Consider the following 26,522-nt stretch of genomic DNA (forward strand, 5'->3'; position numbering starts at 1 on the left):
TAGAAATGGATTAATTTAAACTATAAGAACAGTTAGCAAGAAGCCTGCCACAGCCATACGATTTGTAAGCAATATAAGTCTCTGTGTTTACTAGGTTGGGTCTGAGCGGCTGTGGGACTGGCAGGTGACAAAGATTTGTCCTGACTGTGGGCCAGGCAGGAAAACTCTAGTTACACTTCCCGGCATGACAGGATGGACTCACAGCAGCTATGGTTGCCTATACAAGATCGCATCAGCTTTCTAGCAGGCATCGGGGAGGGACACAGAAGTCTCCACCCTACCTGAGGAGCTATTGACAAAGATGACTTCTGGGGGAGAGAGTTTTCTTTCAGGGTGTGATAAATACATGGGAATGGTTTCTAGTACACTGAATTTTTATTTCCTGTTTGGAGTGGTAATTACACAGACGTGTTTGAGATTCATTCAGTGATATACTTGAGATTTCTACATGCACATTACACTTCAATAAAAAGCTTCCTTTAATGTGTATCATAACATAGTTGCAATTTAATGGAAAGAGATTTAAATTATTTTTTATAATAGCATGTACACTTCATAGAAAGTAAACAAGAGAACATACTTCCAACCTGGCAGAAAAGTGAGATTTTTCTTCCTCTTTTAAGCCAAGCACTTCATATTGCATCAAAAATAAATTGCTAATGGCACAATTTCTCTTGGTCTGGGGGAAAGTAAATTCAGAAGTCCTCATTCTGGGGGAATGCAATGGTTAGACTAGGTTTAGGAAGCCCAAATTACCATTCTAGGTCTCAGAATGCACCAAAGTTTTGAAAAGCAAAATGTGTGTGTGTGAGTGCATACAATTAATTCTGAAAAATTAAGGTTAATAAGATGTTTATAATATACATATATGTTCAGAATAATGAAACAGAAACAAAAGACTTGTCTTAAAGAATGATTACTAAGAAAGAAAATATGTATATGTGCATATATATGGTATGTATATGCATATGTATGCATACATTTGCCCACAAAATCTGCCAGCAGCACAGTAGCCTCTGGCAGAGTCCTGGTCTTCACCCCATCCTCTGCAGTGATGCGCCTTTGACTACCTATGACTTTCAGAGACATTATTGGCTTCAGAATGAGCCTCCATATGCTATGACTTTCCACAAAATGGTTCTGGCATGGCATCAGAGGTTTGGATGATGTAAGAACATGACTATACCACATCTACATTTTCAAGTCTCAGACTGCTCTGAACAAATTTTTATAAAATATACACTATCCACACCTACATATAATATAACAGACAACCTATAGCTAAACACCATTTTCCTTCTGGTGCATAAAACTTTAAATGAAATATGAAACACACTGGGTGATAATCTAATATTTTTGCAGCTGATTTGTTTATGGAAAAATGATAGACTTGATATCAAACTACTTGAAGTATTTTTGTTGAATTTGTCTGAAATGTGCTTTGCTGAAGTAAGCATGCTGTGCTTTGTGCTGGGTTTCGGGTTCTGCTTAATGATCACGAACTTATTATAACTGCAAGTCAGCAGAACTTTGGGTAGCAGATTCCCAACATCTTGGATTTAAGCTATGGTTTTTAAGATTCATTATTTCTGCAGGCTGGGGATAGAGTTTAGTGCAGAGCACTTGTCAGGCTTGTGAAAGGCCCTGGAATTTATCAGCAGCACTCCATCAAATCAAATAAAGGCAATGCAGTGTAGATAATGAAGAGAGTTTACATCATGAAGGTGCACACCCATAATGATCACACTTACTGAGCACATGAGCACATGATTTATGTTTTACATACATAAAGATGTAAAGAATGGGACTGGAGAGAAGGCCCAACTGTTAAGAGTCCTTACTACTCTTGTGGAGGACCTGACCTGGGTTCCCAACATCCACATCACGACAGTCATAACTCCATCTCCAGAGGATCAGATGTACTCCTCTGATATTTGAGAGTACCTGCACTTACATGCAAACACACACACACATACACACACACACACACACACACACACACACACACACACTTTAATTTTTTTTAGGTTTATTTTATTTTATGTGTAATTTTGCCTGCTTGTCTGTATTTATACCACACATGCACCCAGTACCTAGGGAGGCCATAAGAAAGCACTGGATTCTCTGGAATTAGAGTGAGTCACAGGTGGTTGTGGCCCATCATGTGGGTGATTGAAATGAAACCTGAGTCCTCTGCAAGAACAACTGCTCTTAACTGATAAGCCATCTGTCCAGCCTCATACAACATAATGCAAAAATTAAATACAGTTTTAAAAAAGAAAAATCCCCAGGAGAAATATCTCTAATAAATTATAAATTGTGGGTGGTGTTTGAATGAGAGTGGCCCCATAGGCTCAGGTATTTGAACACTTGATTCCCAATGGTGGACTTTTAGGAAGGATTAATGGGTGTGGCCTTGTTGGAGGAGGTGTGTCACTGGCAGTGGGCACTGGGATTCCAAAAGCCTATGCCAGACCTGGTGTCTCTCTCTGCCTACTTCCTGGGTACCAGAATGTAGTCTCTCAGATACTTCTCCATCACCAGGCCTGCCTACCTGCTGCCATGCTCCCCAGCATAGTGGTAACAGACTAGACCTCTGAGTCTGCAAGCAAGCCCCAGTTAAACGCTTCCTTTTCCAAGAGTTGCCTTAGTCCTGGTGTCTCTTCACAGCAATAGCACACTGACTAAGGTAACAGCATCCTGTAAATACCTGGCAAACAAAACTTATTGAAAGTTCTGTAACTGGATAATGAAATGAACCATCCAACGCTTTATTGCATCAGATAACTTTTAGAAAATACATACACAATTTATTTAAATACTTCAATAAGCACCTACAGTTCTGTTCCTATTTTTCATCTTCTATGATTAGTTTTCTAAACTAAAAGAGAAGTAACTCCCAGAATGAGTTCCAATATTGATACTAGGAATATACAAAGCATCCCATGCATGCCAAGGATTTTTTCTAAATCAATTAGGACCAAGAGCTCCAGGCCAAGCTGCTCTCTGTATTGTGAAACCCTCTACCTCCTTCCCTGATCACCCGCCAGCACCACAGACCAGCATGCCCATGAGCTTATTTTAGCTAAAATCAAAGAGGTTAACATCAAAACAGCAGGCTTGTCATGCAAGCCTCTGGAAAAAGCAGGTTTAAACCATAGCAAGACAACCCTATAAACCCACTGGGCATGGCTGCTGTGCACAAGGCCGACAGTGAGAGCTGGCAGGTATGAAGAGGAGCTGGGAGGTTCCTGTTGCTGTGGGAATATAGATTGTAACTACTTTACATGCTTCATAAAAATGTAAGCATGCACTGCTATGGCCCAGCAATGCAAGTTGGGATGGCACTCAAGATAAGGGAAGTATGTCTGCACAGGGACTTGTATGCTTATTGCTCGTAGGTGTTCCAAGAGCATTCTCCTTGGGGAGGTTCTACACGATGTCTACTCTCCTAAAGTTCCAGGGACAAAGCTAAGTTTGATTCCGCCAACGTTCTCCCTAGGGAACTAATGAGATTTTTGGGTTTCCTTATAGAATGTGGGTGAGGAGTCACTAACAGGAGCATGGGTGACTGAAAATCTTTGCCTACCATGGATGATGGCTTCCCCATAGCCATATAGGTGGAGCTTGCTTATCCTACTTCTCCATAGTCTATTGACTCTAGCCACCCCCCAAAAATTAAACAAACAATGCCATATTCAATTAGGGCAAAATTGTATAAAGCTGGGGAAAGGTGTGACTGGATACTCAGGTGAGGGTCCAGGGACTATTCCTTCTGTGAGAGAAGATCAAAAGTCACCAAGCCCGCCTGTGAGGACCTACAAGCCAGCACAGCTATTCCTACAAAGAATGCAGTTGTTCTGCCCAGAAGATGGTGAGGTACAACAGTAATCTTTCCATAACAGCTGCACCTTCAGTCAATCCACATATCCATCAACAGGTGAGAGAAGAACCCCTGATGTCGCTTAGAGTTAAACACTTCTCCACAGCAACAAGCTGTGCATAGATAATCCTCAAAAGCATTGCACTAAATGCAAGAGTAGCTACCATACAATGTAAAAGAAAAACTCAAATTATGGACTTGGAGAGACGGCTCTGTCTTTAAGAGCACTTGTGGCTCTTCCAGAGGACCTGGGTTCAATTACCAGCATGCACAGGACAGCTCTCAATCATCCGTAACCCCAGTTCCAGGGGATCCGATGCCCTTTCCTCACCTCTGCAGACACCAGTCACACACAGTGCAGACCCATGTGCACACAAAACACCATACAGATAAAATAAATCTAAAAGAAAAAAAACGAAAAAAATTAATCTACAATCTTGGAAGGCAGGCATTTTTGCCTAGAGCCAAGAATAGGGAAGAAGGTTATTCAAAATAAGGAATGGGAGGGGAGCTTCAGGGCCTGAAGAGTGTTCTGTATGTTGAATATAGCAGCAGCTGCATCCATCCTTACATCTGTCAGGAGCCGTTAGGTTTGCAATGCTTAAAAGCAAGTACATATTACTGAATGTAGATACATTCCAATAGAATGGAGTTCTTGGAAAATTCATCTTCTCACACAAGATAGTCAAAATATGTTCAAAACAGTAGTTTTTCATGTTCTTCAAGAAGATTTACCCTCATGAAAACATTTCCCATAATTTCTCATCTGAATCTTTTGATCCCTTGAAAAGATCATAAAGTGTGTGCTGTGAGGCAACTCTCGGGTTCCATGGGCGTTGAGGCTGGGCACTTCTGGGCTGGAGTTCCTTCCTCTTGACAAGTTGTTGCTGGATTCCAGAACCAAACAGTCACTGATAACACACCACAATAATATCACACTCTTGCTACAGTATGCCCCGACTCTTGCTCTACTCTCTAGAAGCAGGAATGATTTCCCTGGAGAAAATCAGAATGCTGTGGCTGGGAGGGACTTCCAGAAATGTCTGGCATGGTGGTTTGCAAACTTTGCCTTTTCTTTTTTGACAGTTTAAACACAGTTGTATCACACACAGAAGTCAAGTATACAGAACTCATGCAAAGTCAGCTCCTTTGGTTTAAGAGGAGTGGGAGAAACTATAGCCCATTCCACTGGAGTTTTAATGTCACCCCAACAATGACCGTGGTCCTCCAAGTCATCTCCGGGCTATCTGGACCCAGTTAGAAATCACTGCTAGACTTCAGAAGTGTGTGTGTGTGTGTGTGTGTGTGTGTGTGTGTGTGTGTGTGTGTGTGTGTGTGTGTGTGTTCTTTCTTCCATTCCTGTAGTGAGCCAGTATCATGTCACCTTAGAGTCTGTGCACTGAAGCATCCTTCCTGGTGGTACTCCCTTGTCCCTGATACCCACACGGCCACTCCATCAGCCTCTTCAAGGAATTGCATGGCACACACGCCTCCTTCCCATAGAACCTACCTGCATTTCATGTTGCATCAAACCATTTCCATTAGCAATACTCCTATTCACCCTTCACCCCCTCTAGTACTTCCTGTGTACCTAGTAATAACATTACATAATAATATTATTGCTTATTAATTCCTCTGTCCTTATAAGAGACGAGAGTTTGTCTGCTCATCATGGTACACAGAGATCTTAGAACAGCATCAAGCACCGTGCTGATATTTGGGATATATTGCCGAAGTATGTCATAATGCCCTGGGTATTGGCTCTCTCTTGTACACTTAACTGTTTCTAGTTTCTATGAAGTGTGTGTGTGTGTGTGTGTGTGTGTGTGTGTGTGTGTGTGTGTGTGTGATCAGAGAACATCTTCTTGGAGTCACTTTGGTCCTTACACCTTTACAGGGGTTCTGGAAACACAACTTCAGTTGTCAGGCATGTGTGGCAAGCAATTTTACCCACTGAGCCATCTTGCCTGCCCCAACTGTGAGTGATTTTACATGACAAAGTAAATGGAGAAACTTTATTTCTTCTCTTAAACAGGTACAAAGCCAGTAGTTCATAAGGGTAAACTACTGCCGGCTCTCTGACCCATTTCTCAGTAAAATGTTTAAAGTTGGGCAAAGGCACACTCATCTGCTTTATTTATTTATCTGTTTGTTTATTATTTTTTATTTTTATGTGCACCTGCCTCTGTGTGTGTGTGTGTGTGTGTGTGTGTGTGTGTGTGTGTGTGTTGTGTGTGTGTGCTAACCAGATTTCTGTTATTGTAACATGCCTGAGACTATCAGCTTAAGGAGAAAAGGTTTACTTGGACTCAAGGTTCTGGAAGTTTCAGTCCCTGCTCTACTGTCTGCATTGATTTTGAAAATGTGGCAAGGCCATACATCATGGCAGAGGACATTTCTTACCTCAGAGCACCCAAGAAATGAGAACACAGGAAGAGACTGATATTCACAATCCTCATCAAGACCAAGCCTTAACAATGTGACATCATTCACTAGGCCTCACCTCTTAAAGGTCACCCCCCACCATGATCTATGGGCTGTGGACTCAAGGGCCCTTGGAGACACTTACTCAAACCAGAGTAGTACACATCTGGTGTCCCTAGGCTTGATGAAGCTCTGATATTATCTAAGTTTACAATCTCACTATCAGCCCACCTGTTCTCCAAGGATCTTCAGCCTCTGTGGTGATATCTTATTTGTGCTGAATTGTGGTGATATTTTATTTGTGCTTTAATAAATAAAGTTTGCCTGGAGATCAGAGGAAATAGCAAGCCATTTTTTTTGTTTGTTTGTTTTTATTTTACAATACTATTCAGTTCTACATAACAGCCACAGATTCCCTTGTTCTCTCCCTTCCTGCCCCCTCCCCTTCCCCCCAGCCCACTCCCCATTCCCACCTCCTCCAGATCAAGGTCTCCCCCAAGGACTGAGATCAACCTGATAGACTCAGTCCAGGCAGGTCCAGTCCCCTCCTCCCAGATTGAGCCAAGCGTCCCTGCATAAGTCCCAGGTTTCAAATAGCTAACTCATGCAACGAGCCTAGGACCTGGTACCACTGCCTAGATGCCTCCCAAACAGATCAAGCCAATCAACTGTCTCACCTATTCAGAGGGCCTGATCCAGTTGGGGGCCCCTCAGCCTTTGGTTCATAGTTCATGTGTTTCCATTGGCTATTTGTCCCTGTGCTTTATCCAACCTTGGTTTCAACAATTCTCGCTCATATAAACGCTCCTCTTTCTCACTAAAAAGAAGTCAGGCTGTGATAGCACAAGCCCTTAATCCTGTCATTTAGCAGGCAGGATCTCTGTGTGTTCAAGGCCACACTAGGGAACAGCCAAGTGTGGTGACATACACCTTTAATTCCAGTACCAACCATAGAGTCCTGGAGGTCTTTACAGACAGACAGAAAGTGACAGAGTTGTGTAGGAAGAGAAGGTGATGTAGTTGGGCTAAGAGAGCCAACAAGAGGGCAGAACAGCAAGGCAATAAAGGTGAGGGTAGACAGGAAGCAACTCATATTGGGAAGCTGAGGAATTGGTCAGGTAAGGTTAGCTGTGGCTTTCCCTATTTCCCTGATCTCTCTCTAAGGCTTTCACCCCTATCCTTGGCTCCATGTTTTTTATTTAATGAGACCATTTAGAAATTCATCTACAAGCCTCCCCATCACCTTTTCCCCTCTGTGAGCAACAGCCTCTTACCACACCTACCATCTCTACTGTTCACCCCTTCCCTCCTATAGCAAAGAAGCCAGTCCCCCGCCACCAGCCCTTGATATCTAACCCTTCTTTTCATGCTCAGGGAAAAAAACAAAAATAGGAGGAAAGGAGCTTCTAGAATCTACCTACTCTAAAAACAATTGTAGAGCTGGTGAGATTACTCATTGGATAAAGCGCTTACTGCAGAGGATTCAAATGAGCTGATTAACCTTACTAAGCTAAATGTAAGTAAGACTCCTCGGGGAGTTAAATTAGATCATGTAACTAAATCATCGACTAACGTTAGCACTATAAACAACTGTGAACTCCTTCAGGGGTGACAAATTCTTTCAGGATGTAGTTCTAGCACTCTCTCCCGAGTTCTGAGACTTCAGAGTCTCAGAATTGAATGAGATTTTTTTCCCTAAATGTCACCAATGTAACCTCATAGATTTGGGTTTCAAGTGCCGACTTCTTAGTTCTTGTCCATAAGAATTTCCTGTCATACGCAGATTAGGAGATCATATCATCCATTTTATGTTCCTTCCGACTCATGAAAAGCAGCAAAAGCCTTGCTAATTCCAAATATCCAATTGTTTTCATGTATCTTTAGTAAAAATGTGATGTCTGTTGTTTCTTCTCATTCAGTGTACAGACAAGCTTCAGATTCGGACCTGATTTGGAAGGGCTGTTGCTGATGCCTGGCCCTTCAAAGAAAACAAACAGTTTTGGAACACAATTTCAAAATACCACTTTAGCATTCTCACAAACCCGAGTTCCTCATAGATAACAGGAGACCAGCTTCCTGTGGGGCAATTGCTGACCCTCAAAGGAATTCAGATGTATTATATACATAGAAATATGTACAAGACACTCAGTGTTTTGCAAAACACCAGTGTAATAGAATTTAGTAGGAAATATAAGTGGAAAATAGATAGAGAACTAAGAACTATAATGGTTAATCATCATTAACTGGACTAGGATTAGAGTCACCTAAGAGACACACCTCTCAGGTGTGTCTGTAAAGGGACTTCAGGTGACGTTTACCTGAAAGGGAAAGACCCACCTCTGAATGTGGGTTGTAGTACCCCCATGGGTCAGTCCAGACAGAGCAAAAAGAAGAAAGGAGAAACTGAGTTTAGCAATACTTTTCATCTCTCTGCTTCCTGACTCCAGACACGATGTGACCAGCTGCCTCATATGTATGCCATCACAGCCGATTTACTCTTACCAGAAGCCTCCATGATGGACTGTGGCCTCAAACCCTGAGCCAAAAGCAACCCTTCCTTCCTTGAATTGCTTTGAAGGGAATTTTGACCTAGCAAGAAGAAAAACAACCAACACAATAATCAACAAATATATATATACATATAATTACTCTGATAAAAGATTAAGCTCCAACATTTAGTTCTGGGGGGGTGGTTGTGGGGTCTCAAATATGTCCTCTTTTTCTTAAGCAACCCTCCAATTTAACATAACCTCGCTCAATAGAAACAAGTTATGGTGAAATGAGACAGATACATTTGAGGGACCCAGGGCTGGAGGGCCATTGTACAGGGCTGAATGAGGAACTGGAATCTCTTCTGGATTCCAGGAAGCATTCTTCTCATCTCTATTTAGAAGCTCCCTGCCTCTCTCTCTACCTCTCAGGATGCTGAAGATGGCTGCCCTGGAACTGCCTGGCTGGAATCACATACTCAAGACTTCCAGCCCCTGAAGAGACTAACAGTGATGCCTCCCAATCCAAATTTCAGACTTCTGTGCCAGTCAACTGTGGCCCAGTCTAGTATGGCTGACCCAGGAGAGATGTGTGGTATGACGGTGTTTAATTACGAGAGATCAGGATTTTTATGAGTACATAATTTAGTCAAAGACTTCTACTCTACAGGCTCAGCTCAAGCTTACAATGCTTTGAGACACTTTTGGAGTCTATTGTAACCAATCTCTCATCTCAAAACAGCATGGGAATATAACAGTTCTCAAGTCTAGTTAAGATTTCTGGAGTTTCTTCTTCACTGTGGATGCCCTAATTCTAACAGAGTCTCCATCTTCTCCTGGACCTCTTGCCTTCATTTTGACATTGAAGAAGGTTGGAATTATTTCCCTTCCCTCTAACTCAGAGGTTCTCAGCCTTCCTAATGCTGTGACCTTTTAATATAGTTCCTTATGATGTGGTGACCTCCAATCATAAAATTATTTTTGTTGCTACTTCATAACTGTAACTTTGCTATTGTTATGAGTTGTAATATAAATATCTGCTTTCTGGTGGTCTTAGGTGACCCCTGTGAAAGGGCCATTCAACCCCCAAAGGGGTCGTGACCCACAGGCTGAGCTAGCTTGTCAAGGAAGAGACTATTCTAGCTACTGACACTCCGAAAAATAGTGTGTGGTCACACCCTCCCCATTCCTTAGAAAGAAGGACACGGAAAGAATGAAAAACAACATCAAAACAACGTGAGGGTCACAGTCATGGTGGAAACCGTGGCAGCATGCAAGATGGAATCACAAACTCATGCTAGGAGTTTAGGGTGAGATTGTAATGCGACACATTACCCAGAAAGCATCAAAGGAGAAGCAGAAACTATTAGTATTGTGTGGATAGAATATAAGAAGTTCAAGACAGCAAAATGAAGTGTAATTGAATAAAATGTTTTCTCAGAATATGACCTATGACTGGGAGATTGAATTTTCTCTTTGCATACTAAATAACCCTGTGGTAAAGAAAAACAATTAAGACAGCCTTGGAAAGCACGTAAGTGTTAGTACTCTCTCCAAGTTTAAATTGAAAGACGATTTTGGGTTCAATGAATAACAAAATTTAATGAGCCATCTTTTGAATGAGTTAAGTGTAAATTAACCAGAAATACTCATGCTTGGCAACTATCTCCTCTATAAAGTAATTTCATTTTGTCAGGGTGTTGCTAATTTAAACAAGATGACCTACCCCACACATGGTATTCTTGCATTGCTAGCAGATTCTTCACCAATAGCATCATAATTTCCAAGAGACATTCCAGAAGACAGACACACAGGAGTGACAGAACTCCAACAGGCCCCACAGCTGAAGCTCGTCAAGATCATCCTAGCACCTCTGCTCTTTCATCGAGAATATCACTGTACAAGGAAAAAAATATAAGTGATGATGCTGGTGAAGTAAGCTGACGAACTGAACGTCTGTTCTTCCCAGAATCACCACTTCTCCTTTGCAGTGTCCTCAGACATCTGGATTTATTGCATTATTCTTACTGCTGTGCCACCTTGGGAGAAACGTGTGCCCATGCTGCCCCTCTTGCCATGCGGAATGACCACTAATGGGATTGATGGCAGCATGAGATCGAGTGATCCAGTGCAGTGAGACCAAACACTGCTGTAACTGATGATCAGTTTCCAGGTGCTGGGGCAATTAGGGAAGCAGTGGTGAGCAGTGGCATGAGCAGGTCCTTTGCTAACAGCCACAGCAAAGCAGATGAGAGAAAATCAACAGACAACTGGGTACTGGGTGCTTCTGGTGTTCACGGTACACAACTGTCTTAGTTTAGTTAGGGTTTCTATTGCTGTGAAGAGACACCATGACCACAGCAACTCTTACAAAGAAAAATGTTTAATTGGGGTTAGCTTACAGTTTCAGAGGTTAGTCCATTATCATCATGGCAGTAAGCATGGCATCATACAGGCAGACATGGCACTGGAGAAGGAGCTGAGAGGTCTACATTTTTATTTTCAGGAAAAGGGAAATGAACTGTGAGCCACTAGGCATGACTTGAACATTCGAGACCTCAAAACTCACCCTTTCTGTAGTTGGAAGTTTTCCTGTGTCCCAGCTGGTTGGTGGTTGGGACAAATCTCTCTTACTGGCATTCCTCAAGTAAGCACACAGAGGCTTATACTAATTATAATTGCTTGGCCATTGGCTCAGACTTATTACTGACTAGCTCTTATACTTAATTTAACCCATAATTCTTATCTATGTTCAGCCAGGTGGCTTGGTACCTTTTGTCAGTTCTGCTTTGTCATCCTGCTTTCTCTGTGGCTGGCTGGCTGGTGACTCCTGACTCAGCCTTCCTCTTTGCAGAATTCTCCTCTTTGCTGACCCCACCTATACTTCCTGCCTGGCTACTGGCCAATCAGCATTTCATTAAACCGGTGTATAAGGTGTATAAGGGCCTTATCCCATAGCATCCTTCCTTCAAAGCCTGCACTTCTTTCAACAAAGCCATACCTCCTAATAGTGTCACTCTGTATGGACCAAGTATTTAACTCATGAGTCTATTCCTGTTCAACCATCACAACAACAAACTTTCTTCAAGGCATTGACAATAAGGCTCCAGAGAGAAAGCACAAACTTGAAAAGAAGAAGAAAGAGAAGGAGAAAAAGAAGAGGAGGAGGAGGAGCACCACTACCACCACCTCTGGCTCTGTTCATCAATGAATGTTAAGGAAATAATTTATTGAGAGTATCAGGCAGGTGTAGCTAGAGTTTTCTTGCCTTGTCCACAGTCAGGATAAATCTTTGTCACCCGCCAGCCCCACAGCCGCTCAGACCCAACCAAGTAAACACAGAGATTTATATTGTTTACAAACTGTATGGCCGTGGCAGGCTTCTTGCTAACTATTCTTATAGCTTAAATTAATCCATTTCCACAAATCTATACCTTGCCACGTGGCTGGTGGCTTACCGGTGTCTTCACATGCTGCTGGTCATGGCGGTGGCTGGCAGTGTCTCTCTGCCTCAGCCTTCTGCTTCCCAGAATTCTCCTCTCTCCTTGTCCCACCTACTTCCTGCCTGGCCACTGGCCAATCAGTGTTTTATTTATTGACCAATCAGAGCAATTTGACATACAGACCATTCCACAGCAGGCAGGCTTGTTAGTATTCTGGGACTGAGTTAAGAATCTATACAGGCACAGTCTCATCTAGTCTATCAGTGGATTGGTGCCCATCTCTCTGCATTACCAACTTAACAGTAGCAGCATGCATTTCTCTCCCCTCAGCCCTTTCTCTTTTTGAAGGTTAGTCATTACAAGCTCAGAAGTTCTAAGACTTATGGAAAAACCCAGAATGGGGTGAATGCACCAGCAAAATCATAGTTAAAAACCATGAACCCCACACAGCTGTGGCAATGACATTGGGGTCCAGGGTCTCCTAAAGTTCAAGTGTGAGTTAATTAGGGTTTCTATTGTTGGGAAGAGACACCATGACCATGGCAACTCTTATATAGGAAAACATTTCATTGGGGCTGACTTATAGTTCAGAGGTTTAGTCCATTATTATTATGGCAGGACATGACAGTGTGTAGGCAGATATGGTGCTGGAGAAGGAGCTAAGAATTCTACATCTTGATCTTCAGGCAACAGGAAGTGACCTGAGTGTAGCTTGAGCAAAGGAAACCTCAAAGTGCACTCCCCCAGTGACACACTTCCTTCAACAAGGCCACACCTACTCCAACAAAGCCACATCTCCCAATAGTGTCATTCCCTATGAGCTTACATCGGCAATTGCATTCCAACTGCCACAAAGAGTGACTTTCCTACAATCACAACAATGAAACCTCCCTGATAGTTTAGCTCTTATGGGGTTAGTGGGTTGTTGTGCTCTTCAGGTGGAGCTTTGATGTTGAATGCCTGGGCAGGACATGGGTTAGTGTAATCCCTATGGATATAGTCATTGTCAGAGTCAGGCATATGCAGAACAAGCAGGTTCCCAGACAGGATCCCAGAACTCTGGCTTTTGTGGATATAAGAGACAGAACTCTAATCCCTCAGACACTCCTCTGCCTCCATTGGGATGCTGTGGCGGTTAATTGTCACTGCCAGCTTGCTGGGATGTAGAATCACTATGGAAACAAATCTCTAAGCATGGCTATGAGGGACTATCTAGATTAGATTAAATGAGGTTGAGAGATCCACCCTATATGTGAACAGAACCATTTCATAGACTGTGGATCCACACTGAATAAAAAGTAGAAAGTGGGGCTGCAGAGATGGTTCAGTGGTTAAGAGTACTTATTGCACTAGCAGAAGACCCAGTTTTGACTCCCAGTACCACTTGGTGGCTCACAGTCTTACATAACTTCAGTTCTACGGGGTCTGAAGCCCTCTTCTTACTCTCCTGGGCACTGGGCATGCATATGGTGCACACAGATGCAGATTGAACACTTACAACAGAAAATAAAGTAGATACATCTGAGAAAATATTTTAAAGTAGAAAGTAGAGCACAAGCATTGATCTCTACTTCCTGACTCTGAACACCAGGTGACCAGATGCCCCCTGCTCTTTAATACCTTCCCCTCCATGATGAGTTGCTTCTCCTGGAACTGTACACTAAACTAAATCCTCCCTCCCGCCTTCTCTTCTTTCCTTCCTTAACTTGCCTTTGTTAACCTATTGAGTCAAGCAATAACATAAGCAATTAATACTGATGTAGACTTCTGATAACTGGTGAAAATATAATCACCATGAAGACTGGTTATGAATCAGATAAGACAGGACAGACTAGTCCCAGAGAGCAAGCAGTGCTTTGTAACCCTCCTAACCTCTGTCCCTGTCTGTCCATGTGCTTCTCCACATAGTTGTCATAGTTCTCCCCACCCGCTTTGCCCCCTTCCAACATCAACAGCTCACTGTTTGCCTCTCTCAGAAACATGACAGAGAAAAGAGATGAGTTATGTGCTGGCACCTGTGTCTCTGGGTCTTCTTTCATCATGATGACGTTGATGGTGACGTTGCTGGTGACGTTGCTGGTGACGTTGCTGGTGACATCTCGGGTAAAGGTGAGTATTAGGTTTTCCAACTGTTCCCCAAATGAAAACCTCTGTTAGGTACTGTGGTGTGTGTGTGTGTGTGTGTGTGTGTGTGTGTGTGTGTGTGTGTCTGTCTGTATGTGTGTGTCTGTATCTGTGTCTGTGTGTCTGTGTGTATATGTTACTATTAAGGAAAGAAATAGTACCCTCCTTGTCAGAAGAGTTGGTAATTACAAAGTGGAGTCTTGATCATTAGTCTCCTGTCCTAAAAAATTATGCTTTTATGTTTTTATGGCCACATCCAAATATACATAAGAGGAACATGAGGTAACATTATTTTCTTAAGGCAGAGACAAGGGAACTTAATTAATGTTGAGGGACTTTAATATAAGTTTCTTGGTCCATAGAATAAGATCTACCTGTTGTAACCAGAGAATGGAAGATGGTCAGGACTGCAATAGAACAAAAATTGTCAAATTCTTCCTTTACTCATGACTTCTTTTTATAGTGTGCCCTTAAGTCTCTGTATCTTTCAGTCTCATGTCTCATATTATTACAAGCCGTGAGTTCACAACTTCAACACCCAACTCTCACACTCATTAGTCACGAGTACATAGTGTCCCTGTGAATGGAGACCTTCTACAGCTTGCCAGTGCACATTACAGCCTCTTATGCCACAGCCACAGCTGTGTGGAGTTCATGCCAGTGCCTTTCCTGCAGTCTTGAGTTTTCTCACAAGTCTTAGAATGTCTGAGCTTGAGACGACTAACCTCCAAGGGAGAAAGGGCTGAGGGGAGAGAAATATACGCAGCCATTGTTAATCATTAAAGTTAAGTCGGTGTTCAGCAAATAGGAAAAGTACTGATACACTGCATAGTTTGGAACCAAGGACTAGTATAGCATTTCTGAAATATTTACACAACACATCACACCAGCAGACAGGCTTAAATAGATGTAGTTGAGCCTACCTTAACTGCATTTGTAGAAGCTACAATAATTTATCCAAAGACTGTTGTTTCTCTCAACTGACCTGCGAGTAGGTAGATCTGTTTTTGTTTTTTTTTTTTTGTTTTTTTTTTTTTTTAAAACGGCATCTTCTTTATTTTGCATACTTTTAATTTCAGAACAAAATAAAACAAAACAAAAACCACAATACACAATACCCAACCCTGCTATTCTGTGGGAGGGGATTTTCCTGCCTTAAGGCACAAGGACAGGACAAAAGAGATCCTCTAGCATGAGCAGAGAGCCAGGTAGGTCAGGGCTAGTCAAGGCTGCTGGGGGAGCCACAGGGAAACTATACAGAGGACATGGGCTTCCCAGGGGTCTCTAATCTACTTCTTCCATGCGGGAGGCATCCTCATCACCCTCGAGTGGGGGGATCTCATCAGGAACAGCAGCACTGGGCTCCTCCGCTGTTACCTCGTCTTCATCAATACCCAGGCCTAGTTTGATCATGCGGTAGATACGGTTGGAGTGGGTTTGGGGATCCTCAAGTGAGAAACCAGAGGAGAGGAGAGCAGTTTCGAACAGCAGCACCACCAGGTCCTTGACAGCCTTGTCATTTTTGTCTGCCTCCGCCTTCTGCCTCAGGGTCTCCACAATGGGGTGGTCAGGGTTGATCTCTAGGTGCTTTTTGGCCATCATGTAGCCCATTGTAGAGTTGTCTCGAAGTGCCTGGGCCTTCATGATCCGCTCCATGTTGGCTGTCCAGCCATAGGTGCTTGTCACAATGCAGCAGGGTGAAGACACAAGCCTGTTGGAGATTGTCACCTTCTCAACCTTCTTATCCAGGATCTCCTTCATGAGCTTGCAGAGATTTTCAAACTTGGCCTTGCTCTCCTCCATTTTCTTCTTCTCTTCCTCATCCTCTGGTAGCTCCAGGCCTTCCTTAGTCACAGAGACCAGGCTCTTTCCATCAAACTCCTTGAGCTGCTGCACGCAGTACTCGTCAATAGGCTCCGTCATGTACACCACCTCAAAGCCCCGCTTCCGCACACGCTCCACAAAGGCAGAGTTGGCCACCTGCTCTTTGCTCTCACCAGTGATATAGTAGATGGACTTCTGTGTCTCCTTCATGCGAGACACATACTCTGACAGGGAGGTCATCTCATCTCCAGACTGAGAGGTGTGATAACGGAGCAGCTCAGAGAGGCGCCGGCGGTTTGTGGAGTCTTCATGGATTCCAAGCTTTAGATTCTTGGAGAAGGCCTCATAAAATTTCTTGTAGTTCTCTTTGTCTTCAGCCAACTCAGAGAAGAGCTCAAGGCACTTCTTCACAATGTTTTTGCGGATGACTTTCAGGATCTTGCTCTGCTGGAGCATTTCTCGGGAGATGTTCAGGGGCAGGTCCTCAGAGTCAACCACACCACGGATAAAGTTGAGGTACTCAGGTATCAGCTCATCACAGCTGTCCATGATGAACACACGACGCACATACAGTTTGATGTTGTTCTTCTTCTTCTTGTTCTCAAAAAGGTCAAAGGGAGCTCGCCGTGGAATGAAGAGCAATGCTCTGAATTCCAACTGACCTTCTACAGAGAAGTGCTTGACTGCCAAGTGGTCCTCCCAATCATTGGTGAGGCTCTTATAGAATTCCCCATATTCCTCCTGAGTGATGTCATCAGGGTTCCTGGTCCAAATGGGCTTAGTCTTGTTCAGCTCCTCCTGATCGATGTACTTCTCCTTGATCTTCTTCGTTTTCTTCTTCTTATCTTTGCCACCATCATCCTCCTCATCTGATCCCACGTCTTCAATCTTAGGCTTCTCCTCATCATCCTTATCTTCCTCCTCTTTCTCACCCTTCTCTTCCTCTGCCTCATCATCACTGATCTCCTTCTCTCGTTCCTTCTCCAAGTAGAGGGTGATGGGATAGCCTATGAACTGTGAGTGTTTCTTCACCACTTCCTTGACCCTCCTCTCCTCCAAGTATTCTGTCTGGTCTTCTTTGAGATGAAGGATCACTTTGGTACCCCGGCCAATGGGCTCACCATGGTCCGCACGAACTGTGAAGGACCCTCCAGCAGAGGACTCCCAGGCATACTGCTCGTCATCGTTGTGCTTTGTGATCACCACCACCTTCTCTGCCACTAGATAGGCAGAGTAGAATCCAACACCAAACTGCCCAATCATGGAGATGTCCGCACCAGCCTGCAGCGCCTCCATGAATGCCTTTGTGCCAGACTTGGCAATGGTTCCCAAGTTATTTATGAGATCAGCCTTGGTCATGCCAGTGCCTGTGTCCACCAAAGTCAGTGTTCGCTCTTGAGGGTTGGGGATGATGTCAATTTTCAGCTCTTTACCACTGTCCAACTTGGAAGGGTCTGTCAGGCTCTCATAGCGAATTTTGTCCAAGGCATCAGAAGCATTAGAGATCAACTCTCGGAGGAAAATTTCCTTGTTGGAATAGAAAGTATTGATGATGAGGGACATGAGCTGAGCGATTTCTGCCTGAAAGGCAAAGGTCTCCACCTCTTCCTCTCCATGGTGCACTTCCTCAGGCATCTTGACGGGCAGGCCAAGCGGTAGCACAGAGCACGGTGGGCACGGAGCGCGTCCGACTCGCACGCCAAGCCTCGGCTGCGCGGGGGTGACTCAAGACTGTTTTTGTTTTTTAAAGGGGAACTGAAAAACACCACAGTCAAACAAACACGCGGCAGGAGTGAAGGAGGCAGAGGTGGAGGAAGAGTTCATAAAGAAGCACTGAGGTCGGAAAAACACAAGTGTGTCTTCGTGTCATGGGAACTGAAGATCTCTGAAGAAGCCACATTTGTAGTGAAGAGCATGCAGACTACTTGGCTGGCTGAGGACAACATTGTGACTGCTGAGCTGTGCAACATTGCAGACCAAGAGCTGACATCACCTTCAGTCATCCTCAGTCTCCTCTACTGGCCACTTCAGTCACCCTCCGAGTGTAGTGGAACGTCCCCATAACCACTAGATAAAACACTTGGGATGCAAGTTGAGTTTGACAGGCCTGCAGACTCCACCAACTCTAAAGCTAAAGGTGATAAATATAACACCTAAAGTTCAAAACGACACAGCCAGCCCAACCCCCTTTATGAAAGGTAAAGTATGAACCCGGTTAGCTTCCCTGCCTGTCCGAAGCTCACTACCTCACAGCCTGCTGCAGAGCTCATGGAACCTGGTCCAAGTTAACCCTGTCACTCAGTGTGGCATGCCATTCAGAATGGGCTGCACCCCCAAGCCAGTCCTGAGGGCAGTTCCAACAGAGGCTAAGATGCTGTGGATAAAGGCAGCATTAGAAAAGGATTTCATTTTTCAGGATTCGCAAGCATTCAATGCTGCTTCTTTTCAAAGGTCCTGAGGTATCAGTACTTAAAATTAATCATGCTTCTTAAAAGCTGTCCACCGTATTATTTACACAAAATATACTCAAATGTTTCCAATAATGATAGTTATTCTCTTCATTGGCTTCAGAACACTACAATTTTAAAAAATACAATATACCAAAAAGATATGGAATAGAAGCTGTTATGATTTTTATATCTTTGGTGTTTTTTCACTTGTCATGAGAAATATAAGAATTATTAGTAAAATATGATTATTCATAGTGAGTATGGGTTGTAAAGCACTATCATTTTTTTTCTGAGAAAGAAAAGCAAAATTCCCTTTTGGAAAGGAAAAAAAGTAAAGATTTATAAAAAGAAGTATAGCTAAACCCCAGTTGGCTCCCTGTTGAAGGAATTCTCTCTCTGAGTGACTTTAGGACCCACACTACTACCTCAGCACATTCCCATGCTGTCTCTTCTGGATGGCACATGCATTTCCTTCACTGGTTTCCAGATCTGTGGGTCGACAAACTTTCCAGGGACAGGACTAGGGCTTGGCGCAGTGGGATCGGCATCTTCTTCATGGTTCTTGTCATTGTTTGCACGAAATGTCTTTGCACTTTGTTTGGCTTCTTTGCCAAGAAGGCATTTGTTTATTCAATTTTCCTTTTAAATGCCCAAGGGTTTCAATTAAGGAAGTCTCCATTTAGAGAAAATGTACGCAGTGGGTTTATAACAGAAAAGACTGGGGGCGGGCGGGGTGTCCAAAGGGTTGGCCGTCTAACACACAGGGTGAACACTGATGTTAATAGGATGCTGCCATAGGCAGTATTTACATGAAAAGTCCATTTTGATTGCTTTTGTCACACAATAAAGTAAGGATGTGACACGGCTGATATATTAATCAACTCCCTGTGCGAATCAAGCTTTATCCCATAATATGTTGTAAACCTCAAATACACAGAAAGAAGTTTACTCTAAGAACTATTTATCATTCAAAATTCATGCCATTTGTCCCTCTTGGGACGTGCCTAAGCCTTTTTGTTTATTTTTAATGTGCATTTTAAATAGTTATCCATTAAAAACAATCCCATATGTTTATAATATAATTTTCGAGAAGCAACAACTCCTTAGCTGTCTGAGGGCTTGCCTTTTTATTCTAATTCACAATGGCACTGCTTCGTGCAGCAATATAAAACCCAAATTTAGCTGTCATGTATTAATGAGTAAAAATAAAAATAAATTAGATTCTTCTGGTTTTCATAGTTTCCTCCAACTCCTTGAGGGCCAATTAAGGGGTCACTGAGCCCTGCTTCTTTGAATTTGTGGGCCTATATTTTGCCTCTAAAATATTCTGTAATATTGGTGTGACACCAAACTAGAAATAAAAATCTAAATGTTCAGTGAGTTCTCGATTAGATGTCATGCTGAACTTCTCTTCAGCAGATTTTAGGAGCGACTCACCTCCATTTGCTTTCCTGTATATGGACATTAGCATCCAGCTAAGCAGCAAGTGTTGAATGCTGTCAGCTAAGGAACTGTTCATAGCCAATTCCTAGCATGGTACATAAGGCACAAATTTCAAGGTTGCCTCACTGTCATAGGTTGTTATTAATAGATACAGGTATTTAAATAATACATAGTGAAAGCATAAATACTAATGTGTCAAAGTTGAGAAAATACAAGAGATATCCACTGTAGGGTATTTCCTCATGGAATTGTTAATAATATTTAAACATAAAAATACCTAGAAATCATTCCCTTGACATAGTTACAATGCCCAAGATTCTGATGGAGTAATGAGATAATGGAGTGGTGGTGGGGGTGTGTTCTCCAACAGAACTGTAAGCACGTGGACAATAGAAATGCCTTGTAAGACTGGTATGAATGTAGACATAAACACACATAGAGATCATTCATTTAATTAAGTGTAAATGAGGCATTCATTTAATTATTTTGCAGACATTAATATCATTTCCTCACCTTGTCTACTGTCTACAATGCAACAGTGAACATGAAAGTGCATGTCCTAACAGGAGAGTGATTTCTTTCTCTTTTGTTTTTGTTTTAAACGTTTTGCTGTTTTTGGAGACTGGGTTTCTCTGTAACAACCCTGGCTGTCCTGGAACTCACTCTGTAGACCAGGCTGACCTTGAACTTACAGAAATATGCCTGCCTCTGCCTCCTGAGTGCTGGGATTAAAGACGTGCACCACCACTGCCTGGCACAGGATGGTGACTTCAGTTCTGTTCTGTGTGTCTCCAGAGGAGGAACTGGGACCCAGTGGCTGTACCAGCAGCCTGCATTTCTCCCAGCGGAAGGAAAACTCCCTCTTCTCTACAGCCTTGCGCTGCTTTCCCCTCTGTGGGTGTAATATACCTACAGAGAGGTGGGGTCTCGGGGCGGGGGCTTATTTTGCAGTCCCTGAACATAAGTGTTTATTTTTAGGTGCCTGTTCTCCCTGCCTGTTGGTGATTTTTGAGTTTCCTTTGGAGAAATATCTGTTCAGGCTCTTTGCCCTTTTTTTTTAATTACCATATATTAATTAGGTCTGATAATTTGTTTCATGACATTTTTATACCTGCACATAATGTATTGTCTACCTTTTAAATATTTTAAGAAAGTGTGTGTGTGTGTGTGTGTGTGTGTGTGTGTGTGTGTGTGTGTGTGTTCCACAGCACACATGGAGGTTAGAGAACAACTTGCAAGAGCTGCCTCTCTCCTTGTGCTGTGAGAGTCCCCGAGGCTGAACTCCAGTTGTCGGTCTTCCCAGCAAGCACCTTGCCACACTGTGCCATCTCACTGGCCTGTGGTCTTCAACGGAATTGTTTTCTGCGATGGAGTTGTAAGAGTTCTTTACAAATACCTCACCAGATATATGAATTGCAAATGTTTTCTCCAGCCTTTGGGTTGTCTTTTCGTTTTCCTACTTGTTTCACAGTTCAGAAGTTTTAATTTAATGTAGTCCTATTTCTTTTGCTTCTGGTGTGATATTGTTAAAGGTCACTGCAAAACCAACGTCAAGGAAATTTTCTACTATGTTCTCATCTAGAGTTGTTGTTAGGCAAGGTCTCATAATTAGGATGGTATAAATTTTGAGTTGACTTTTGTATGGGTACTAGAGTCACACTTTATTCTTTTCCATGTGAGAATCCAGTTTCTTCTCTACACCATTTCTTTTTGCTGGGGGGTGGGAGTGTGAAAACAGGGTTTCTCTGTATAGCCATGGCTGTTCTGGAACTCACTCTGTAGATCAGGCTGACCTAGAACTCAAGAGATCCACCTACCTCTGCCTCCTGAGTGCCACCACTGCCCAGACCTCTACACCATTTCTTCACTCTTTTTTCATGTTGGTTTTGTTTTGAGAGTTTTCTGCTTGTTTCTTCATTGTCTTTTAAGACAGAGGCTCACTCTGTAGCGTAGGCTGGCCTGGAACTCTCTATGTAGCCCATCTGGCACCAACTCATGGCAATCTTCCTATCTCAGTTTCCCAAGTGCTGAGATTACAGACATGAGCCTCCATTTCCTACTTCTCAGCACCCTTTAATAAAGACCTAGCCTCCCCTTCCTGTCTTCTTGGTGACCTTGTTAAATATTAATTGACACGTAAGTGTGGCGGCATTTCTATTCTACTCCATTGGTTCATGTTATTGCTTTTTTGCTACTACCATGTTGTTTTTAATGCCGTAGGGTTTCAGCTAAGTCTGGTGATTCCAGTGTGGTTTGTCCTGTCAGAATTGTTTTAGGTCTTTGGAGTATCTTAGATTAGTATACATTTTATGATATTTGTTCTATGTTTTTCAAGAATGACAATGAGATTTTGATAGGAATTGTGTCGAGTCTGTTGCTTTTGGAAGCAGGGACATTTTCACACTCCTGATTCTTCTGATCCAGAGAGCTTCCCATTTATTTGAGTCTTCTTCTATTTCTTCTATCAATGTTTTGTAGTTTTTCGGTGAACAAATTTTTCACCTTCTTAATAGGTTTGATTTCTCATTTTTTATGCTATCACTAAATGGAATTATTTTCTTGATTTCCTTGACAGTTGGTTTATTGTTAATATTTACAGATAGATATACTACTGCTTTTTTGTATGAGAATGTCTATATCTTGAAGCTTTGCTGAATTTATCTACTGATTCTAAATCGTGTTGTTGGATCTTTGGTGTTGTCAACACACAGCACATGGTCATCTACAAAGAGAGATAATTTTACTACTGTTCCAGTTTGGGTACCTGGCATTTCTTTTTCTTGTCTGATTTCCCACCTTGAAATCTTTGTTGAATAGGGGTGGTGAGAGCCGGCCCCTCCATTTTCTACCAGCTCTTTGTTATTAGAAATGTTTTCAAATGTTATCCACTGATTATGATTTCAGCTGTAGGTTTTTTTTTTAAATAATAAATATCCTTTCTAAGTTGAGGGTTTTTTTTCTAATAAATGTCCTTTATTAGTTGAGAAATCAAACTTTTAAGACTTATCATCAAGAAAGGATACTGAGGGGATGGAGAAATGGCTCAGTGGTTAAGAGCTCTTGCTATTGCCTCAAAGGATCCAGGTTCAACACCTAAACGGTAGTTCACAAACATCTGTAATGCCAGTTCAAGGGAATCTGACACCTTCTTCTGGCTCCACAGGCTCCAGGTACTCATGTGGTGCACAGGTACACATACAGACAAAACACTCATGCTATAAAATAAAAATTGAAAAAGAAAGAACACTGAACTTTGTTAAATGTTTTTTCTTCATCAAATTTGGGTGATCATGTGGATTTTCTCTTCCATTCTGATACTGTGATGCATCATGTCAACTTATTTGCATATTTTAAACCAGCCTTGCATGCCAGTGATTTGATCATTATGTGTGCTCTTTGTGATGTGGTATGGACACAGTTTGATATTTTATTGAGGATTTTTGTACCAATTATTATCAAAGAAATGAATATATAGAAACTAAAAGCCATGTTTCTGAATAATCAATGTATCAAAGAAGACATCCAAAGGGAAACTAAAGATATCTTGAAATAAGTGACTGTGGCGATACAACATACCAAAAAAATCTATGGAATATAGTCAAGGATATTCTGAGACATTTTTAGCCATGAGCATCTACATTAAAAGAGAAAAAAAGAGATGATCCTGGCACACAGTTATAATAAGAGCACTCAAGAGATAGAGTGGGAGCATTACAAGTTCAAACTCAGTTTCAACTACATAACAAAGTAAGGCCAGCCTGGGCTACAAGTGTTTCTATCTCCAAAGAGTCAAAAGAAAAAAAAATGTTGAAAACAATAGCCTATGACTGTGCCTCTGGGACTAGTAAAAGAAAAAAAAAGAAAATAGAAAACTAAAGCTAACGTCAGAAGGAGGAAACAATAACAATCATAACAAAAATAAATCAAACCAGAGAACCCACAGGGGAAACATCAATAAAGTGAGTTCTTTGAAAATAATAAATAAAATCAGCAATCCCATTGCTAAACTAAGAGGTGAAAAAGAGAAGAAGCAAATAAATAAAATCAGAAATAAAGTGGAGACATTACAACAGATGCCTCAGAAATAAAATGGACCATAAGAGACTATTGTGAGCAATCATATGCCGATGAGTTGGATAACCAAAAAGAAACAGACACATTTCTAGAAAATGCTAAAGATGAATTGGAAGAAACAGAAAACTTGAGTGGACAAGTAACAAATGAAGAGACTGAAGAAGTAATTAAAACCTTCCAGCACCACCAACAAAGCCCAGGGCCAGATGGCTTCATGGCTTTCATTCTAACAAACATACCAAGAATTATTACCAATACTTCTTAAATTTTTCCAAAAATATATAGCTAAAGGGAATGCTTCCAAACATATTTTATTAAGCCATCATCTTGATGCCCAAGCCAGAGCAAGAAAAAAATTATAACTCATGTATTTAAAAATAGTTTAACATTTTTGTATTTTTTGAGTGTAGCAAACAAGAAATGCACATGGATCCAGTGACTTTCAGTACTTCAAATAAGAATACATTTGGGGGAAATGCATACCTCTAAAAGCATTTAAAAAATATAAAAATCTGTCATTGAATGGCTATCACAATTTCCATTTTGCTAAGGTCTGAAATATTAAGGATCTGCTTTTCTCTCTCCACCACATCTACTCAAGAATGAAGGCCATTCTCAGTATTCAGACTGTCGACATTCCAGAAAATGTCCACAGCAAAGTTACTGTGCAGGGCCCCAGGGGAACCCTCTGGAGAGACTTCAATCACATCGATGTAGAGCTGAGTCTCCTTGCAAAAAGAAGGAGGAGGAGGAGGAGGAGGAGGAGGAGGAGGAGGAGGAGGAGGAGGAGGAGGAAGAGGAGGAGGAGGAAGAAGAAAAGAAGAAGAAGAAGAAGAAGAAGAAGAAGAAGAAGAAGAAGAAGAAGAAGAAGAAGAAGAAGAAGAAGAAGAAGAAGAAGAAGAAGAAGAAGAAGAAGAGGCCCCGGGTTGACAAACGATGGGGAAACGAAGAGACTGGGCCACAGTCTGCACCATCTGCAGCCATGTTCAGAACATAATTAAGAGTGTTCGCTGGGCTTCTGTTACAAGATGGCGTCTGTATGAGCTCACTTCCCCCATCAACATCATTATTCGGGAGAATCGATATTTGATTGAAATTTTAAATTTCTTGGATACAAAATACATTCACAGGGTTCAGATGAGAACAGGTGTTGCTTGATCTGTTTCTCAAGCCCAGAAGAATGAATTAATCCTTGAAGGAAATGATATTGAACTTGTTTCAAATTCAGCACCTTTGACATAGCAAGCTACAACAATTAAAAATTAGGATATCAAAAAGGGTTTGGATGGCATCTATGTGTCTTAAAAGTAACAGTGCATCAGGCTGATAAGTAAGACTTGAGTTACCCAGCTCCAGAAACAAGATCCTTTATTACAAGTATCACTTAGGATGTCTTTGGGGCCAATAAAAGACTTCTACTAAAAGAAAAAATCCACTTTTCATTGTTTTGGGCATTAATATCTGTTATGGGATTAGTTCCCAACAATAGAAGAATTGGATTGTTCAGATCCCTCTGCAGTGTTATTCCTACTTCACCTGTTCTAATGGAAGTTATTTGACAATTCTTGTGCTTTGCTTTGTGCGCCAGCTGTAGTGTTGGTCATTCCCTTCAGTCTCACTAGGTCACATGAGGTCACAAGCCCAAGAACTGATGTTAATTACAGTTAATAAGAATGGATAATATTTATTTTCAATGATGTCTTACTTGTAGCAACTGACTCTTGTGGTGGTATTGTGTTCCCCAAAATATTGTGTACCTTAATAAACTTACCTGGGGTCAGAGAACAGACAAGCCACTAGTTAGTCAGTGATAGCACACGCCTTTAATCCTAGCATTCCAGAGATAGAAATCCCTCTGGATCTCTCTGAGTTCAAGGCCACATTGGAAATAGCCAAGCATGGTGACACACACCTTTAATCCCAGAAAGCCAGCCTTTAATCCCAGGGAGTGGTGGTAGAAAGTAGAAAGATATATAAGGTGTGAGGACCAGAAACTAGAGGCGTTTGGCTGGTTCAGCATTTGGCTGGTTCAGCATGTGGCTGGTTCAGCATTCTGGCTGGTTAAGCTTTCACGCTTTGGAGCAACACAGTTCAGCTGAGATTCATTGGGATGAGGACACAGAAGCTTCCAGTCTGAGGAAACAGGACCAGCTGAGGAATTGGCAAGGTGAGATAGCTGTGGCTTGTTCTGTCTCTCTGATCTACCAGCATGGACCCCAATAACTTGCCTCAGGTTTGATTTTATTAATAAGAACTTTTAAGATTCCTGCTACAGACTTGATATTTAATTTTAATACTATTTTCTGTCCATCTAAATTTCAGAAACAATATGCACAATAAAATTAATTTTTTTAAAAAAAACCCAGCT

The 26,522-nt window shown here is 42.0% G+C and overlaps 1 protein-coding gene and 1 pseudogene across 1 annotated transcript; one reads left to right on the forward strand and one right to left on the reverse strand.

Annotated features, from left to right (window-relative positions):
• Window positions 1-15,413: 15,413 nt before the first annotated feature.
• LOC102922899 (heat shock protein HSP 90-beta) lies at window positions 15,414-17,912 on the reverse strand. The gene has a single exon (XM_042259483.2). It carries the CDS (start codon window positions 17,820-17,822, stop codon window positions 15,648-15,650), a length of 2,175 nt encoding a protein of 724 aa, XP_042115417.2. The 5' UTR covers window positions 17,823-17,912; the 3' UTR covers window positions 15,414-15,647.
• Window positions 17,913-24,732: 6,820 nt separating this feature from the next.
• On the forward strand, window positions 24,733-25,488 carry LOC143273147 (large ribosomal subunit protein uL6-like; annotated as a pseudogene).
• The last annotated feature ends 1,034 nt before the right edge of the window (window positions 25,489-26,522 follow it).

Source organism: Peromyscus maniculatus, chromosome 5 (assembly GCF_049852395.1).
Source record: "Peromyscus maniculatus bairdii isolate BWxNUB_F1_BW_parent chromosome 5, HU_Pman_BW_mat_3.1, whole genome shotgun sequence".
Lineage (NCBI taxonomy): Eukaryota > Metazoa > Chordata > Mammalia > Rodentia > Cricetidae > Peromyscus > Peromyscus maniculatus.

Bases quoted from the DNA above. Each gene is read 5' to 3' on its own strand.
- LOC102922899 (XM_042259483.2), bottom strand. From the start codon at position 17,822: ATGCCTGAGGAAGTGCACCATGGAGAGGAAGAGGTGGAGACCTTTGCC.